The 14365-nt window shown below is 44.4% G+C and overlaps 1 protein-coding gene across 1 annotated transcript in view; it reads right to left on the minus strand.

Annotated features, from left to right (window-relative positions):
- Positions 1-14365, minus strand: part of ERGIC1 (endoplasmic reticulum-golgi intermediate compartment 1) — a 54936-nt gene that overhangs the window by 14646 nt on the left and 25925 nt on the right. Inside the window, exons 3-5 of the mRNA XM_088521423.1 lie at positions 13500-13572; positions 3382-3476; positions 2640-2764 (exon numbers count right to left, since the gene is read on the minus strand). Coding sequence (XP_088377549.1) covers positions 2640-2764; positions 3382-3476; positions 13500-13572 — 293 coding nt within the window. The remainder of the gene's footprint in view (positions 1-2639; positions 2765-3381; positions 3477-13499; positions 13573-14365) is intronic.

Here is a 14365-nt window from a genome sequence, read left to right on the forward strand (position 1 = left end):
CAAGGAAGAGAATTTCACATTTTATCCCTCAAGGCATTGCTAAGCTCTGTGATATGAAGCAGAAATGCCCAGATCCATACAGCCTGGCATGCTCTATGGATTTAGCAGTGTATAACCCCTGGCACATCAGCAAGAGGCACTGAAATACCTCCCTGCACTTGTCCCACATCACCATTCCGCACACGGTGCAGGTAGCAGTCACATCCCAGGTGTCCTCACATGGCTACTGCTGCTGACTCTGGGCTGGTGAATGGACCACTCCCAGCCTCAGGGATTCCTAGTGCTTAAGGCTATGTCTTTCATCCTCATTAAAATAAGATTCATGCCTTTGGCAGGCAATGGTTGCTTAACATTTTCCTCCCACATCTCAGACTTGTAAATGGGCCCACTGTTGCAGAACAACCTTCAAAAGCAGTGGATATGTTGATACGTTCTAGTAGCACTAGGTACAAGAAACCTTGCAGTTGAGAAGACTTTGGGTAAGAAGCAGTTTGTTTTTTTGTTTTGTTTTGTTTTAATCTATAGGCTTTACATACATGCTAAGCCATATCTTCAGGTTCCAACCCTGGCAATAACCCTTTTGAGATTTTTTTTTTCTTTTTGACAGAGAGAAACACAAAGTCCTGAAAATAAGGATTTCATCTCAGAACTCCAGTTGCCAAGGCAGCAAATAAGCCATGATGTCATTTTGAGTGGCTCACTCTGGTGTGCACACACTTTCAGGTCATCAGCCCTAAGCCATGAAGACTTTCAGCAGATTCAGCTCGGTCATGGTTATGGAGGGCGCAAAAAAACTTTTCCTAAAAGGGCAGGAAATTAAACAGGCTTGATTGGCAATCCCTTTGACAGCACTGGAAAGCAATCTGACACAGTGTAAGACAACAGTGGGAGGACTGTTATACAGCTGGTGCCCCCTGTCCTCTCTGCAGACATTTCACCAGTAGAATTGCCAGCGGCCAAATGCTGCTTCCAGAAAAGCTAATTTAAATCACTTGAGAAACAGCTGGGTACTTCAGGAAACCCTTTCAGGTGTGGATGTAAGCTATGACATATGCAGGCTAAGCGAACAGGGTATCAGACTCCACAAAAACAACACAAAATCACCTCACAGTTGCCTTGCACCTTCTCTCCAGGCTGGATGCTTTGCTGGGTACTGTCACATATTCAGGCTCTAATCATTGCTCCTATCACTAACTTCATTCAACCACTGAAGCCAACAGGAAGCTCAGCAGCTGTGAAGCTCCTTGCAGGATCTGTGTCTTCCAATATAAGCTCTTCAAAGAAGGGACTGTCTCTATGTGCCTGCAGAGCCCTGCAGAAGAGGGCCTGACCACCATCCGCAGCCAAGTTTCAAGGCAGGGCCTTATTCAAGTTATACAGAATCCATAAATTTTCTACCAAGAGACTGAAGACTTTCACCTGAGACATGAGAGGTTCAGGCTTTCAGAGCCAGAAGCCTCTTCCCTCTGATATTGGCCACAACCAGTACAGGGCACAAGATAAATAGTGGCCTTGCACAAACAAGCAGAAAAGGGAACTTCTCACTGCCACATACAGCAACCCCTGTTGAGTTCCCTTGCTGAGCAGAAAGCACCACATAAACCTGGGAAAACAAAACAAACAAGCAAACAAAAACTCAAAGTATTTTAGTTCTGTGCTTTGGGGATTAGCAGAGCAAGAACTACATTCCAGTGAACCCTTTCCCAGATTTGTGGACCATCAGCTGCCAGTAGTTTTGTTGGCAATAAGGTGAGGAAAGAAACATCCTCTTTTCTAAGTCCCTCATTCTTTTCAAGCCACAGAATCAGCAGGAGGTTCTGACTCTATTTTCAGATGTGATTTAGCATGACCTGGGAGGAAAAATAGGAAGGAGGATTTTGTAGCCTGTGGTACATGAGGAGGCGTGAATAAAGGGTGCGCCCTGCTTAGGACATCAGTGCGCCCCACCTCTGCCTCCCCCACCCCAGCTAGTCATCTCTAGCATTACATAGCAAGATTATCCAATCTGAGCACACCCATCCCAGAGAGCAGCCTCCTCCAGGCCTGCATTTTGAGGCAGAAGCAGAGCACCCCTACGAAGCATGCGCAAAGGCCTTGTGTGCGTATTCCAAACACCTCAACGCGGAGCCGTTTCTGTTGGCCTGGCATCCTCCGGCAGGGAACATTCCTGTCATTCTGTGGCTCTTGGAACAAAAGAGGTTTGGACAGAGACATTGCCAAAGACCTCTACGCAGTGAGTCACATTTTGGAGGTGCAAAAGTCGTGACGAATAAACACAGAAGACACTTTGTATTCACAAGGAGATCAAGCAGTCCTCTAAACCTCAGGGCAGCTTCACCGAAAGTGAGAGCACTGGCCCCAGGGCTACTCAGTGCTATTAGAGCAATGCTACCTGGACTACCTGGTCTGCAGAATGGTAAGGATGAGCTAACACGCTCTCTGAGGGTCTATCCATGAAGCCTCCTTTCACATTCTGCAGCACTGAGAGACTCGAGCTCAGCTAGTGATTAGGGACATCATCTATCCTCTGTAAGCCAAGACATTGACACACAGATTTTCATGAACATTTTATAAATGCATCTTGCTCACACCTCTCCAGACAGAACGCTCACCGACTGTCATTCCTCATTCCTACTCACCTTGTTGATGCTGAAATGGCCCTCAAACCTGCAGCCATCTCCATTGTTGAGAGGTATTTTCATAGAGTTGTCGATATGACCCACTTCATGCCTTCCCATTTCATCCTGGATGTCTAGTCCAACTACTGTATGGGTGGAAGAGGGAGAGAAAGCAAAACGAAAAATCAGATTGTATAGGAAAGGTATGTATTGCCTTTTACTGAACAAAAAAAAAAAAAAAAAACTTTTCCTGGCAGTGAGTAAATTCACCTGTCAAATATTTTCATACCGAATCTTCAGAATGGATTTTATAACCAAAATTTTCAGACTGTTTATTTGACACTAATTAAACTCCTTTATCTTCCTATGTGAATTCAACCTCGACTTTAGAAAATCAAGGTAATCAAGAAAGATAATATGTAAAAGCTAACAAGTAGACAGTCCATTCAGAGTTATAAAGATAACTAGGGAGACTTCTTGCTGTCAGACACAAAAGGTCACTAAAAAGGGGAACAAGACTTAGAAGGAAGCCAGGAAGAAAGGTCAACCACTAACCAGAGCTGTAGAGAGAGTTCAGAAAGAGAAAACACAGGTTCTGGCCTGGAACACAAAGCAAGAGGGTATTGGTAAAGGCTGCAGCTACTTCATCTCCATCCTGTTACAGAAGAAGGGCTACTGCTCTACTGCCAATAGTTTGGGCCTATTTCACTTAACACTTAAAATACAATGAAAAAGAAAGTGAGGAGTGAAAGGGGGTACTCACGTTCACAGTGCAGGTTTGGTAAACTGATGTTCAGATTCACTTCTATTTTCCCTCCACTGTCTTTGTCTGGGTCATCCACATAGAGCTCATTAACTCTGGAGGACAGAAGAGCACAGGTGGGTTCATGAACACAGATAGTTTTCACTGAAAGAACTTGCACAGAAAGGGGAAAATGAGTCTTTAAAGCATTGGGTTTGGCTGTGTGAGACTTGCTAACAAGAGTTACAGACCGAGGGTAGGAATTGTCCCCTCAGTTGCTTGGGAACAAACCACAAGCTACTTTTACTCCTTGCTTGACAACTGCAGTATATAGAGACTCTAAACATCTCCTCTACTAAGGGGAAAAAAAAAGAAAAATAAATCCTCCTGATTTACTGACCCTCCAACCCAGGTCTCCATAGTGACACAAAACAAGAACCTAATGTCTAAGAAGCAACAGGCTAGTGCTGTGTATCTGGGCCGTTATTCCTTTCAGGAAGGAGGAAAGTGTGTGCTCTTCTATAGCATCAATAGGTTTAGAGAAAAGCTCCTCTAAGCTATCCTACAGGAAAAGCCAATTTGTAACTACCTACCATGTGTTTTTGCCACGCAGTTGCCACAGCGGCAGCAAGGGTAGCTCTGCGGCCGGCTGCGGAGCACCAAGACTTGTCGTTAACCATAGCAGGCTGGAAAGCTGCCTGGGCTGCTTCATCTCTCCGCTTGCCACTGCTCGCGCTCCCTTTTTGGGTGCCATGGCTTCCCTCCTGCCCTTTCCTCTACTTGTATCTCTCTCCTGAACCTCTCATTTCAGTCCGCAAAATGTAACTAAAACCAACAAATAAAACCGAGGAGAAAAGGATTTGAGCCAGGAAACAGATGGGATCAAAGATCCTGGACAGCAGGATCTAATACACTAGGCAACCGTCTCCCAAAGAGTAATGCTGTTTATAGCACCACAGGGCTGGCACGTATTTCACAGAAGACAAAATACAGATAAAACGTAAAAGGAATACAAGATTATAAATATTTATTGCTGGCACATACTATCCATTTGATACTTAAACTATAAACCAAAAAACATGCCCAAAACATAGCAGCACTAGCAAAGTGGTTCTAGAAAACACATTTCAGGGAAAACTACCACACTTAACCAAGAAGACTGCAACGTTACCTAAGGGTTGTTCTCTCTCAGTCCAATACTGTTCAGCTTCATCAAGTGAGAAAATTTGGCAATTTATTTCCTAGTAGGAGGGATCATAAAGCAATGGGAACTTCTGTTCAGGCAAGCTCCATAAAACTGCCTTTGCAAGAAAGAGCTTTGCATTACTTTTATTTAACGCTCAAAGTGTATGCAACACTTGGACAGGCCCTTGCCAAAAAATATATATGCTAATGGACAAACCAGATTAAGGGCAGCTATAAGACAAAGTGATTTGCTTTTGGTGATACATCTCTGGACAATAACAAACTGCTCATCCTGTGTATTCAGAAGAAACATGTCTTCAGATGGAGGAGCACACTTTAAAGCTGCCAACTTTATTTTCTTAAGATCATTATTCACAGGTCAGTGGGGTTTGTAGACAGTCATTTAAAACCAGCATAGCATGTGTCTTCAGCTTCACCGCCCTACCTTTCTCTGGTTCTAATTGGCCTGACAAGTTGCTTGCAATCCTTACTCAACGTATTTTTCAAGTGATTAATAAAAATGACACAGAGGGAGGGGCAAGATTGCTCACCAGCGACCTAGTTAGAGGCTCCTCGGCTGAGCCCTCTCCTTCCAGGTGGAATGCATTAAGTCTACGTAGTCATTACTGACGGATTAGCTAGTGTGCAGGATTAGGTCATACTTCCAAATACGGTTGTGAGGAGCAGCTCCAGCCAGGAGCACTAATTTCCCAAAGCCATGCACCTTTCTGCACTTGGAGTCCTCCCATCAACAGAGTCCTCCCAGTCGCCAGCAAACGGGTTTCATAAGAGCCCCTGGCTTCTTCCCAGTTCTCTGCCGTCCGAGATGAGGACCATGCCCGGCCAGTGCCGCAGGCAGCTCAGCAGTACCGGCCAAAAGGAGCATGTGTATTTGTGAAGATGCACACCAGGTTAAGCAGCTTGGATCCCACTTCTCTGGGTTGAGACTCTAGGAACATTAGTATTTGCATTCAGCAATCTTCAGCTCTGAACCAGTCAGGAGTGCAGTCAGGTGTGTCTGTGAGCATGCAAATGCACACAAGCCTCCCTGTGATCACAGGGAGACAGGGCTGCGAGTAGAAGTCAAAGGATTCACTGTGCACTTGGAGCCAAATGTTTTACATGGGACAACAAAGCAGTGAAGTCACTCAGGTACGGCCTGGATCACTGAGGCACAAGAAGTAGGCCAGTTTGTCCACGTTACACACCCCAGTAATTGTGCAAAGACAACTTGCTTCCTGTCCTAGCTCTGGTCACCAGACCAACGGTTCCCAACTTGTCCCTTGGGCAAGGCCATTTTCTCCTCCTCTTTCCCTGGTAGACCCCTGCTCCTCCCCTACTCATATTCCCAACTTTATAGTCCTACGATCACTTCTCAGATACCCAACAGCTTGTAACATCTTCACATCTTCCTCCCCTGGGAGGAAGCTGGATGGAGCTGGCAGAGAACTGGCACTCATGCCAGTTGCTATCCCCCTTCCCAACGCCACAAATCCAAGTGGCACAGAGCTTCCCTATTTAATCAACCTGCCCTGGAATGCTGGGAGAAGCAGTGTTTGCCACCCCTAGCAATTCTTCCTGGAGGGATAATGTCTCCAGTGGAAGAAAGGAGGCTAGATGCCCCTCCTGGAATCTAAAGTATCCCAAAACTTGAGCAATGGGGATTAATCATGAATCTGGGAAATAAAAGAAAAAATCTGAGGTCAGGCAGAAGGAGGCTGTAAATACAGATGGTTCATACGGCTCTTTAGAGAGCAGAGCATCCAGGGTTGTACTGTGACTCCAAAGACGGCACATATCTCCTCCAAAGACCCTACGGAAGTAGGATTTGGTATTTTACTGGTTGCTGAAAGGGCTACGTAGGGCAAGTGACACAATAACGCAGTGATGAGGGCAGTAGGCCGGGTGAGAGGTGTCCCACCGCAGAGCCTTCCTCCACTGCTTCAAGGAAAAAGGGAGGAAAGTTTCTCGACGCAGCAGGAGCCATGATCCACACAGAAAGAATTTGGTTCCCTTCTAGAAAGAGCCGCTCTGAAATGCTTCACATTCCTGGGCTCCTGGGCTTCTCTGTGGCTCATCCTGTTTGCTTACAAACTTGTCACATTACAAGAAATAAAAATTGGAGGGATTCTTTGGCTAAGACTGAAGACTGTGCAAACGGCACGCAAGAGAAGGAGAATGAAAGGGGGAAGCAGCAGCGGCAAAGGGACTTAGTATTTCTTAATTATCTTATCCATTGAAAGACAGCCCTGTTCTCCATGTTTTAGATTTATGATACAACAGCTCTGTTTCCCCAGAAACAAGCTTCTCCAGCAGACATTATTTTCTCCCAGCAACTTTAGCCATGAGCTCTAGACACTTCAGCACTTCAACAGCTGAAGAGCCTGCGGCCCTTTGAATACAAGGGAAGACAAATTGCATCAACCTTTCTGAACTTCCAGCTCTGCCCAAGACAGCCTTTCCTTGTCCTCTGTCTTCCGTGGCCTAGTCTTTACTTCTCAGAAGTTCTAACCTTTTTGCTCTCTCTTTTACAGCAAACAACCAGACAGATCCTCCCCTCTCCAGTTACCTGCCACACAGACAGAAAACACAGGCGCTGACGCCAGCAAGTCACCTTGCAATTTACCTTGTTCTCCAGCTCTCAGGAAGTACTTTTTGGCCTCCAGCACCCAAAAACTAAAGGGAAAAATAATTATTCTTTCTCAATGGAGCCCAGAGCTTCTCAAGAGACTTTCTTAGGTAAGTTCTAATCAACCAACAGCCTCCAGGATCACAACAGCCCAAGCTGAGAGACCTGCCCTACCTCTTTGTTCCAAACCAGAGAAGAGACAACTTCAGACAAACGAACCATCTTCTCACTTTGTGCTTAGGAACAGTAATCAGGACAGCAAATTTTCTACTGTGCAGCAAGTTATGCAGGTACGGCATTTTTTTGCCATGTATAAGCTTCTTTAAGCCCTGAAACAGAGTCAAAACTTCACTTAGAAGTTCTTTGTCCCACATTTGGTCTCAGCTCAGCAAGTGTCCTACAAAGGAAGGAATTACATTTCTCCAGGAGGCAGGAAGGAAAGAAGAAGGGTTCCAAAGACATCGATGTATATTTGAGTCAGAGATTACAAATGACATCACGACGTGACCTTCCGCTTCCTGCTAACCCACACAGGGGCATTAGGACAGACGCGTAACAACGCTTCACAGCCATGCAACACCTTGTGTTAGGTAATCTCCAAGGTACTAGGCAAACATTAATTAAGCTTCTTAACACCCCTGAGATGTAGGCAGCTAAGTACTACTGTCCTACAGAAAAGTCAAGTGTCTGTCTCAAGGTCAGCCAGTGGCAACACTGACAACTCCCATTCCCCCCAGCTGCTGGGGGACTCTTGTCTGGCTTGCTCCAGCATTGCATCGGCCTCAACCAGATGAGCTAATGGAAATGGAGTTGTCTACCTTATCTTGGTGTCTAGGACCTGCATGTGAACATAGGAACTCTAGCACTATGACCCCTCCACCAACAGCAAATGCTCAGAGGTTACAGCAGCTGGCAGGAGGAACATCTGATACGCCAGGGTCACACTGCTGTTCAGAGCAGGTGCAGTTTGATCTTGCAAGCTGCTATGAGAAACTTGCATGGGCCAAGAGCCACAAAACACATTCCACGTACCTTGGGGAGCTAAAGGACGGAGAAGCTCTCCAATTTCTCTGAAGGCAGGTATGATAACTAATCTCCTGCTTCATTGCAGGATCAGTCTTAGGCATGTAGGTAAGTCCAGGATGAACAAGCAATATTGGTCTTGAAAGCTCCTGGCTTTTTGCTTCTTCCTGTGTTTGTGGTACCTGACAGCCTGCACAAACATCTGAGCTCTGCTGCATGTGATGTCTATAGAGAGCTGGGCTGTGTGATGTTCACAGATTGGCCAGAAAAATAAAAGCAAGTACGTGTCCCCAGTCACCTCAAATGAACAAGTGATGCCGACACTGCTGCTGCTTTATCCTCTTATGCAAATATAGTATATTTGTTGCAGATATTCTACCTGAGTAATAAATTGCCATGCAGGGGGATGCTTTCAAGTTGCAAACTTGCCACTTCAGCCTGTTCAGTGCCAGTTACTTCATTAAAAAACAAATAGATAAACAAAGAAACACTGCCAGGAATGGTGCGTTGCTCTCTACTTAATGTGCTGTATCTAGTCAACTGTAATTGAGCTGCATCATTCATACCATGAGTATCAAATCCATACCTTCCTATCCCTTCTCCAGGCTGCCAATGCATGGCAAACTAAATAAGTTAATTGTATCTTGCCTCCTTAGCAATGGAATACTCGGAAAACTCTTATCAAACCTACAGAACATAATTCATGACCTAATTAAGGTCATAAAAGGCAGGATTATCTCCTTGCCAACTATTTAATTCCAGAACTGATCTGGGTTAATTAGAAAAAGAGATAGATGATTTCTATGTTCTTGACTTGCAACATAGCAACAAGATGAGTGAGGAAGGAAGGATGTTAAAGGTATTCCAAGCAACTTGTAGCTCTCAGTGCACTCTCAACCTAAGACTGATCCTGCTCAGGAAACACCACCCACATTTAACACTTCAGCTTTATTGCTACAGCCATTTGAACCATTTGCCAAGTGGGGAAAATGCCCCGCTGATACTGCCAATTGTGCAGAGGTCCAAGTGTAGAGCATGGACCTCCCTTCTCTTACAGAACCGAGGAGTTTGCCATATTTCGTACTCTTCCAAGGGTTTCAGTCACGCTCACTCTGGGTCTGATTTCCATCACTAATCCCATCTTCCTCTTAACTGCAATGATGGCTTGTAGCTGAGCAAAACAGCGGACTCTCTTCCCCTATTCACCACTTTGCTCTGTGTTTCCTAAAGCTGGGAAAGGAAAAAAGGTGGCCCCAGCTATGATGCAAGCTTTGATTTCCTCCCTGGCTGCTCAAACAACTGCCTGTCAGAATCATGCAAGAGATATAGAAAATGAGAAACTGAACTTTCTAGCCATCTTGGGGCTTCTCCACATGGAAGCCAGCAAGTGGCAGAGCGGGACACGCACTTGCAGCGCGCGAGCCTCCCGCCTGCCGCTGAAAATGGGAGCAAGTTGAAACACAGGAAGCTGCACCTCCATGTGAGGAAAAATTTCTGTACTGTGAGGGTGCCAGAGCGCTGGAACAGGCTGCCCAGAGAGGTTGTGGAGTCTCCTTCTCTAGAGATCTTCCAAACCCGCTTGGATGCCACCCTGTGCCACATGCTCCAGGTGTCCCTGCTGGAGCAGGGGGTTGGACCAGATGATCTCTAGAGGTCCCTTCCCAGCTCCACCATTCTGAGACTCTGTGCACTGCGTAGTCGTGGCTTGGCCTCCCCGCTGTGGGAGGGAAGCTCCCTCGCAGTGCCACGACCCCGCTGCTCACAGACAGGCCCACACGCCAGATCACCACACAGCTACCGCGCCACACACCATCTTCCACACGCAGAGAGGCTGCTGGTCTTAGTGTTACAACTGTTACTCTCAAGACGAGGCGCCATTTCTTGGCCTCTGCTACCTAGACCAATCTTTGGCAGTTGAGACTACAAGTACTAAGACAACGGGCTTTCAACTCAGGTAAGAGTGACCAAAATGAGATTTCCAGGACAACAGGAATTTATGTTGCCACAGTCATAGGAATGTAAAAGTGGGTAGAAGCCAGCAACAGTGAAGGGTTAATGTAGTGCAGAGCAGATCTTTGCTCATGTTACAGCACACAAGCACAACCAACCATATCGGCCTCTCACTCCAGATGCAGACACCAAAGAAATCTCCCGTTGGTGAGAATTAGACAGTTAATCCTGTGGATACTATCGCTGTGAAGGTTGCTGCTGGGCTTGCCCTGCAGTAGGCTGTTGCGTGCACACCTACCACGCACAGTTACTTGGCGTAACAGGGTAACGATCCACACACAGAACCCACAGCAGGCAACCTGGTACATCTCTTATGTAAGGTACATGGCCACAGCCACTTCATTTAAAAACAAACAGATAAATAAAAACCAAAGAAAACACTGCCAATTTCTCCTTGCCATCGAAAATGTTCTGTCATCTCCATGCAATCTTGCTTTGTCAAGCGCATGACTGCTTTAAGGGCAATATTGCACAAGAGGAGAAACACTGATGCAGTTTCAGAATGCAGGTAGCACTGGCAGAGCAGGAGAGCTCACCCCATGTAAGTTAGCATGAGTAAGTGTACTCTGGTTAATCATTCAGATCTTGGCTGACTGCAGGAAACTTCAAGCTTGCAGGGATATACGTTGTGGAAAGCTCTTGCTATAGAAGAGTCTCAAAGCTTGCAATGGAAGTTGATCGGAATTCAGCAATTTGCATTTACACCATCTTCTGTATCTTCAAAAGTATATCATATGGGGCAAACAAGCCTCAAAACATTTTTGGGAGTTAATATTCCCCCCGCCGCTCTCTGGCACCACCCCTTTCATAATGGCAGCATAGAGGTCTACAGCTCCACACAGCTCCACACTTCCACGGCCCTATTCCAAACCACTGGGCTCTGCTGCTGGAATGCTTCTAATCTGCTCTCCAAAATACACCTTTGGAAGGGAAGCACAGGAGGTTGGCAACATCTTTGAATACCTCTAAATATAGCTTTCCAGAAGAGATAGCAATGAGTAAGACATGGAAAAAGAAAAGTTTACTTCGTCTTTTATAGTTACTGAACTAGGAAATACTTTGTTACTGTCACATTCTGAGGTATTTCCATAGTTAGAGAGGAAGCCTCTTCACAAATACTGTGGGTGATCTGTTCCCAGCAAGAAAGATTTTGATGGCCTCTAACTCATCAGGAGTTTTTCGTATTTTGCAAGTTATTGTGTTGGAAGGTCTATGACGAATCTGTTTCTGGCATTCATTTGCCTCAGCCTCTTCCATGACATCCTCACTACAATTTTACTGCTTGAACACTTATAAACACCTCTTCCTCAAGCAGTCCCTGCTGGGAAAGGCAGTTCACCATCTCTCTGAGGTTTTAACAAGAATCCTGTCAGCTGAGCGTTCAGGAACTTACAGCACCTTCTTTGTGGAAAATGCATCATGCTGTTAACAAAGCTACAATGTAAAAAAAAAAAAAAAAAAAAAAGGATGAAGATGGCTCAAAGAATCATAATTTTGCTGTTCAAAAAGAAATGCTTGCACAACTCACTATACAAAGGCAAATAACTCATTAATTTGATCAGATTTTAGTAAGTATTACTAATTCCCCCAGTAAAACATTAAAAAAAAATCAAATGAGAGAATGAGATCTAAGATGAGACCAAAGAATACTATATTCTTTACTTACAAATGAAGCATTACTTTTTTTTTTTTTTTTAATTCAGCTCTAGAGAGAAGTATTGAGAAGGGGAACCCAACTACTTTAAAAGCAAAAGCATAGGACTGAATTCAAAGAAAGAGGAAGGGAGTAAGAAACATAAGACATCAATTCTGAAGTAAATGAGCAACAGAAAAAATTAGTTGGACCTAGATACTAACACTGTCTTAAGGTTAAGCATTACTCAAAGTTACAGTTACTCCTCAGATGATACTCTTGTTCCAAGTCATAGTCACACGAAAGCAATGGAAGACTCGCGTGGTTATCAGACCCAGCACCAAGCACTGTGGGTCAAAACCTGGCACGTGACTTCAGGGCACTCAAGGGCTGCCTTGCCCGGCAGGGCTGGCTGCTGCTCTCTGGACCACCCTGCACGTCTGAAGGAAGCTCCACCCTTCCTAACTCTCCAGGAATCATGTATCACACCAGTGAGCTCACTGCTACATCAGGAGGGTGATGGAGAATGAGTCCTAGAACCCAAAACAAAAGCACTTATGTTAAGAGTTACTAAGGAAAGTTTGTGTTAAAGCAGGAGGAGCATGAGGGAAAAAAAAAAAAAAAAAAAACTAACTAAAATATTTGTTCTATGAGTGATTTTTTTAAAAAAGGGAATTTTCGTTTTACTGAGTGAGATCCTGAAGAAGTTACCTAGGGACAACTCCTCCTCAGGCACAGACGCCTGTCAAGTAAATTTCCAAGCAAGGTTGAACAGGCACAAAGAAAGAACATCCACACTGTGAGTAACCCTATCTGCATGGATCAGGCATTCAGTTCTATCTCACATTAAAAAAAAAAAAAAGTACTACTAACATTCATTAAACTAATAGCCATTCATATTTAAATGCCACTCTCTATTCTAAAAAGCATCACCAAAAACGTCCAGTAAAGACCGTCAAAATGGAATTTCCACTTAGTCCACAGGGAAGCGATGAGAAAAAAAAATATGGCTCATGGGAAAAAAAGTAATCTTGCCAGGCATCCCACTCTATCGGCAATAAAACCCTGCAGTCTCAGGGCACAGACCACATGGATTTCAACAACGGGCACCACACATTTAAAATATGGTGTCACTGATGAAAAAAAATAAAAATATGCTATTTTCCCAGAATCACTTTGAATGAAACAAGCACAAAAGAAAGTACTTACGAGATGAGAAGAAATGTTCTCAGATGAGGGCAATAAATCAACAGCTTGAGGGGGAAGAGGCATTGAGCTCTTTAGCATTTACACTACCTTACATCTGATCACCACAGAAACTGTCAAGGGTCATAATCCAGGTACAATCTGTGGTCACATCAAGAACACTCCCCACGCTCAGTACACAATCTTGTATGCAAGATAAAACATTAAGCAGGTTTGGAACAGCTTGCTCTAACAAAAGTATTTTAGAACTAAATTTGCCTAGGATACATTAGTAAATTAAAAAGCTGAACAAATCGTTCAGAATTTGGACTCAACCAAAGAGAAACCAAAAAATATTACATAATTATTTGGACTAGTGAAATTAGACACATTTAGGCAAGATAACAGAATGAAGCATTAAAGAATCATACGTACACATGCATTCATACAAAGGAAAACATCATTTTTACTTACATTTCAGTGGCTATGAATCCGGTGAGCTCAGACAGGAAGAGAAACAGTATGAAGAGACAGCAGCAGACAGAGACTGGAAAAGAGAAAGATGGAGGAAAAGGTTAGTCTTTTATCTCTGATAAAGAAACAAATTATTTTCATGCAGATAGACGATTCCCCCAGTGAACGCGTCAAGCAAGACACACTTGAGAATTCATGTTCTCTTTAGAGACAGGGACCCTCAGGAGACTTCCAGGTGATACCACTGGAATCTGACAAGTCTTGTAGCAGAATATTTAACATCCTGCTGGGTATCTGATGCTTGGTCTACCTTCAACCTAAAGTGTAATTTCTATCTTCTTCCCAGGTTTCCTGTTTTCTCCATCTCCAGCACAGTGCTGGTCAGCCTTTCTCCCTCTTGCCAGGCTTCTCCACATCTTCTGAGCCTTTGGCTATGACATTTTATTGTTATTAAAGCCTCCAAAAGGAAAAAGAATCAACATCACCCTGTTTCACAGGCACACAGCCAGTTATGTAGCATATTGTGGATTATGAGACATTTTGCTTCTCTGTCAAGTCCTAAAGCCATGTGTAAGTCGGGTTCCAAGTCCGCTGGACCCAGTGGACAGAGCCAGCAGAGCAGAGATGTGGGGATAACTGGAACAATTTAGCTAATGCCCAAAGCCTTCCCAGTTTCTCCATTTGCAGATTGGCTCTTCAGTGAGGGAAAATTCCCAGTAAAGAAAATGCTAAAAACCCAGAGAGCAATTCCCAAGTCTTCCCTAAGAAAGCTAACGTAGGGTTAGAAGAGGTAGCTCTACAAACTGTTCATTACTGGTTATTCTTCATCAGAAAACTATGTAAGACACCGTACAGTGAGGTTCACC

This window comes from Tinamus guttatus, unplaced genomic scaffold, assembly GCF_059628265.1.
Source record: "Tinamus guttatus ecotype Peru unplaced genomic scaffold, ASM5962826v1 Tinamus_guttatus_pri_ptg000007l, whole genome shotgun sequence".
Classification (NCBI taxonomy): Eukaryota; Metazoa; Chordata; class Aves; order Tinamiformes; family Tinamidae; genus Tinamus; species Tinamus guttatus.